Genomic DNA, 4874 nt, shown 5'->3' with positions numbered 1-4874 from the left:
GTATTTTTTAACAACTTCTGTAACCATTTCTATTTGTAAGTCACGATGTAGATCGGTATTTCTTATGTACCATGGTGCATTAACTATTCCACGAAGGACTTTGTTTTGGAATTTTTGGATGATTTCGGTATTTGTTTTCTTTGTACAGCCCCATAATTGGATTCCATAGGTCCAAACAGGCTTGATTATACAGCATTATTTTGTTTTGGATTGATAAATCAGAGTTGTTACCAAGTTACCAGTACAGTAACCAGTATTGGCGTAAGGTACAGCTTGATTATTAATGATTATTGAAATATTGTTTATCTTTTTATGTGGAAAGTTTATATGTGAAGACTTTTTTTCATTGAGTTTGATACACCATTTTTCGGTCCAAGCTCTCACTGTGTCCACGGCATTTTGTGCTGCATTAGAGACACATTTGTCGGAATATCCCTTGTGTATAGTAAATACAGGGTAGGACCTAGGACACTTCCTTGTGGTACACCGGCTTCTATTTTCTTCAATTCCGAATATTCTTGATCGTACTTTACTCTAAAAAATCGGTCTGAGATGTACGATTTTAATATTTCAAAGTACTGCCAAAGAAGATCACTTTGCAGTTTCTACTCAAGTCCCTCAATTCCCTCATGCCAAACCTTGTCAAAAGCTTGAGCAACATCTAAGAAAATAGCTAAACATGCTTCTTTTTCTTCTAATGCTTTTTCTATTACATCCGATATTCTATGAACTTGGTATATAGTGGAATGTTTATTTCTAAAGCCAAACTGATGGTTTGGGATTAACCATCTTTCTTCTTTGATTTTCCTAAGTCTCTTCAGACGCAGTTTTTCAAAAACTTTTGCCATAATTGGTATAATCGATATTGGTCTGTAAACCGTCACTTCTGTAGGTGGTTTACCTTGCTTTGGTATGGCAATTACTTCAGCAATTTACCAATGGTGTGGGACATACCGGTGCTTAAAAATTAAATTAAAAATTGAAGATTTTATGGCTAATTTTTTGCTCTTTATTTAGTTGAATTCAACATTAATGTTCCCAGTTTCTGGAATAATAAAATCCCTTAAGCAGTTCTGAATTCCCCCAAATTCGGTTCTTTCAAAGTTTTTAAGCTTAAGGTTTGTTGTTTCCGTCTTTAGTTTAAGTTGGGAACATTACAAGATTGAGGAGAAAGGTATTTTTCAACTAAGCCTGGATTGCAGTTAATAACACAAAAAAATTCCCTATGCTATGACCTCGCAATACAAGTAGTATTGAATGGTTCTAAGTCTGAAGTTTGCCAATTAAATGCTGGTGTGCCCTCCTCCGCTTAAACAGTTTAACCGTAATACTAACGCTTTTACGAAAGCTCATCAGTTTGACCTTGAGTCCAACTACGGTCGTGCTGTCAAATATCGATATAAGTTCTTTAGCCATACCACGTACTTAACAATTGTCAGCTGCCAAAGCGTCTCCTAAGCAGAAAAAAGATCTGTTCGAGCGTTGAGCTCGGACTTAATAGCATTTTCACAACAAACCCGAAACCGGAAGTTCGGCAAGTTTTCGAAAACCCAACAATCATTTACACCGAACATTTACACGTTTTCATTTGACATTTGAATTTATTTAACACCGGCTGTCATATTTTGTATTGATAAAAAAATTTGTGAGTAAAAAGTTTTCATTTTCTCAAATTATTTGTGAAAATAAAGTTAATTCTACCAATTCAAATTGATTTTAACGTAATACTAGCTCATCTCGAAGAGCTTCAACTGAAGTTCTGGGGACGGGTAGAATGGGCTCATGAGTCATGACATGAACAAACAAGAAATACAAGCTCGCTTGGCTGCAGCTATCCTCTTTGTTTACTTCAACCGGTCCGAACAATTCACTTACTGTCTAGAAAATATATCATAGAATCAACTACAAACAAAACTGGTACAATACAAATTGATTTTATTTAAAACATTTTTTTCTTCTTTCACAACAAATTCAATCCAAAATACCGAGCTTATGACTATTGCTTCTGCTAGCCAAATGACGCTTCAGAATTGCCATATATTGTGGCCGTCCGAGCAACTTATAGGCGGAGCTTAGAAGATTCTGAACGATTTCGTGTAGGTTCCTATGGCGAAGCAGAAAAGGTCAACTAGTAGTTCCAGATTCGTACCAAAATCACACTCATCAATCAAAGCAATAATTCTTATTTTGTAAGGAAATTGTATAAATAATATTGCTTACCACGACCAAATTTATTTCAAAATAAAATATTTGTTTTGACAGCAGCCATCAGCTGTTTTGTTTACATTAATTTGAGCGCTGAATGTTTCGAAAGGTTTGTTCGTTTAGTTAAACTTTGAATTGCTACTAGTTTTCGAGAGGTTTTATATAAAACTTGTGGTTTACGAAAAACTTGTGGTTTACAAAAAATTTATGGGAAAACTTGAGTTTTCGATGTAGATTTTCAGCCACAACCGATAATTTCGTAAAAGCCGGGTTTTGGATTTGGTGTGAAAAGCCTATAAGATATTTACGAGTTAAAGTGAACACAAAGATGGAGGTAACATTTCCTATTGCTTCATACGAGTCTATTGTTTTTATTTGGTACGTTAAGGTCGTTGCGACACATTATTGCGGTTTAGCTATTACACATGATATCGTAAATTTGATAAGAAGCCATTCAAAATCCCGACTGACCTAACGCCTGATTCGATTAACTACCGCATGTCCTTGCAAAATAAAATTGTACGAGTAACTAAATTCATGCGTTAATATTTATTATATAAATTAACTAATTACATTTTAGCTTATTAGAATCGGATTCACTTATAAAAGAAAAGATGTTGCTCATTGAAGTATTTCGTAGTTGTTGACAAGTGGTAAACATTTTTTTTTTAATTTGTGAAAATCATATGAAAGTTTTCTAACCATGAAATGCTAGAAAATTAACTGTTCATTTAAAAACAAATGACAAAGTTCTGTTCACTTTTGGTTAACACAACTTTCACTATAATTAGAAATAAGGGTGCAATTCAGAGACGACACCGGATATTTATTTCATATAAACACCAAATTTCAATTCTAGGGATGTTTTAATATTTCAGAAACTATAAAAGAAATGTATATTTACCTTATAAATTCAATATTTTATTATATTAATTATTTACATGAAACTTAAGTTCATGGACATCACAGTTTTTCAGTTACACAATTGGTGTTGACAGTTGTGTATTCTGACAGTTGTTGAATAAACTGAACACAGTGTAATCAAATGTCACAAAAACATATTTCAACCTCGATATGATCTGATTGATACGTTGCGTTGTATTGCAATTCCTTTTTGTCAAATTTCATTGATTTTATTAAAATGTATTAAATATTATTTAAGTAGAAAGACATTTTTTCTAAGATTGCCAAAAGTAACTATTTTATTTTATTTAAAATCAGCCCTTAATTGTAAACTCTGGTTTCGAATTTCTATTACATAGTTAATTTCAAAACTTAAACAAGAACAATTTTAAATTAAACTTAAATTTTTAACTCCAGCCACTTAGCCGGATTAGTAACGGTGATTTGTTCAACTTGTTCAATTGTCAATCCCTTTGCAAAAAGTCTAGGCAAAATGTTCATATGAATATGATGGTAACCATGTCCACCATAGGAAGTCTGAAAAAGAAGAATAATCAAATTAATAAAGCAACAATTTTCTTGATTTGAAGATTGTTTATCAAACAAAAACTTACTAATCTATGTTTTGTATGAATATCATGAGACATTTGAATCTTATCAACCCATCCATCTTCAATAAGTAACATCAAATTGTTAATTCTCTGTGCATCTGATGGCATATCAACGGATGAATTCAGCTGATAAAATGAGCACTCGATTCCAAAAAGATCATACTGCATGTATGTTCCAAGAGCTGCAAATTCAAACAGCTGTTCCATATTCAGTGTTCCTTAAGAAAACAAATCGTTTTAGAAATAGAAATAAGAAATTTCTTGTAGAAAATAGTTCACTTTCTAAATGTGACATCACACATTTCTCAGGTTTTCCTCCGGCTTCCAAGTACGTTCGAACAATTTCAAAGGGAGCCTTAGCATCACGCCCTGGATGGAATGACACTCCACAACCTAGAACTTCCTGGATTTCACCTGTTGCTCGAATTGCCCGTTTTTCGAAATCTTCAAAAAATTAATGTCATAAATGTGAATCCTTCTTAAGTAAGAAAAACAATGGCATTACTAACCATGAATGGGATAAACACTTCCGACTTCACCAATGTATCCACATTTAACCGGTCCAACATGTGGCACATCAATACCATTGATTATCTCCTTAGAGTACAAATCAGTCATTTGTTCAACTGTCATCGCCAGATGACCTGGAGTCTGGAGATCATGCACATAATGACCAGTACCAGCAATTATGTTGACTCCGGTTGTCCTTTGAATATCAACCATCATCTCAAGATTCCTCTTCAAGCCATGACAACTATTCTCAACAATACTGCCTCCACCGAATTTCTTATAAAGTTCGACGTCTTTTTTGACAGCCAATCGAGTCGCATCATCGTAGAACTTGAGATTTTCCAAACTTGAATACGGATATTGATGAACGAACCCAACGGTTTCTAATGAAATCTTTTTGTCAAAAAACTCCTTGTATTCGACAGGTGGCGCACAGTAGAAGTGTTCGAAATCAAGTTCGAAATGCTCATGCGTCAATGTACGTCCGAGGAGATTTGGACTAATGGGTCCAAGAACTAGAAGAACAATGAGGTTTTAACAACAAATTGAATACCACAACCAAGACTTAAACAAATTAAACTACATATCTAGGCTATTACCAGTTTGAACTACTGACATTGCGTTTTTTAACTTTTTCTTTAAAAA

The 4874-nt window shown here is 33.8% G+C and overlaps 1 protein-coding gene across 1 annotated transcript; it reads right to left on the bottom strand.

The window, feature by feature from the left end:
- Window positions 1-3421: 3421 nt before the first annotated feature.
- LOC129940589 (phosphotriesterase-related protein-like) lies at window positions 3422-4874 on the bottom strand. The gene is made up of 5 exons (XM_056048972.1): window positions 4829-4874; window positions 4229-4744; window positions 3999-4163; window positions 3723-3937; window positions 3422-3645 (listed from the first exon to the last, which is right to left on the bottom strand). The coding sequence occupies exons 1-5, from the start codon at window positions 4845-4847 to the stop codon at window positions 3508-3510; spliced, it is 1053 nt and encodes a 350-aa protein (XP_055904947.1). The 5' UTR covers window positions 4848-4874; the 3' UTR covers window positions 3422-3507.

The sequence above is a fragment of the Eupeodes corollae genome, chromosome 1 (assembly GCF_945859685.1).
Source record: "Eupeodes corollae chromosome 1, idEupCoro1.1, whole genome shotgun sequence".
NCBI lineage: Eukaryota > Metazoa > Arthropoda > Insecta > Diptera > Syrphidae > Eupeodes > Eupeodes corollae.
This window is presented reverse-complemented; position numbering and strand designations above follow the sequence as displayed.

Bases quoted from the DNA above. Each gene is read 5' to 3' on its own strand.
- LOC129940589 (XM_056048972.1), bottom strand. The intron at 4,164-4,228 runs GTTAGTAATGCC...AATTTTTTGAAG, and splicing joins AAGTGTTTATCCCATTCATG to ATTTCGAAAAACGGGCAATT. The intron at 3,646-3,722 runs GTAAGTTTTTGT...CTTCTTTTTCAG, and splicing joins TTCATACAAAACATAGATTA to ACTTCCTATGGTGGACATGG.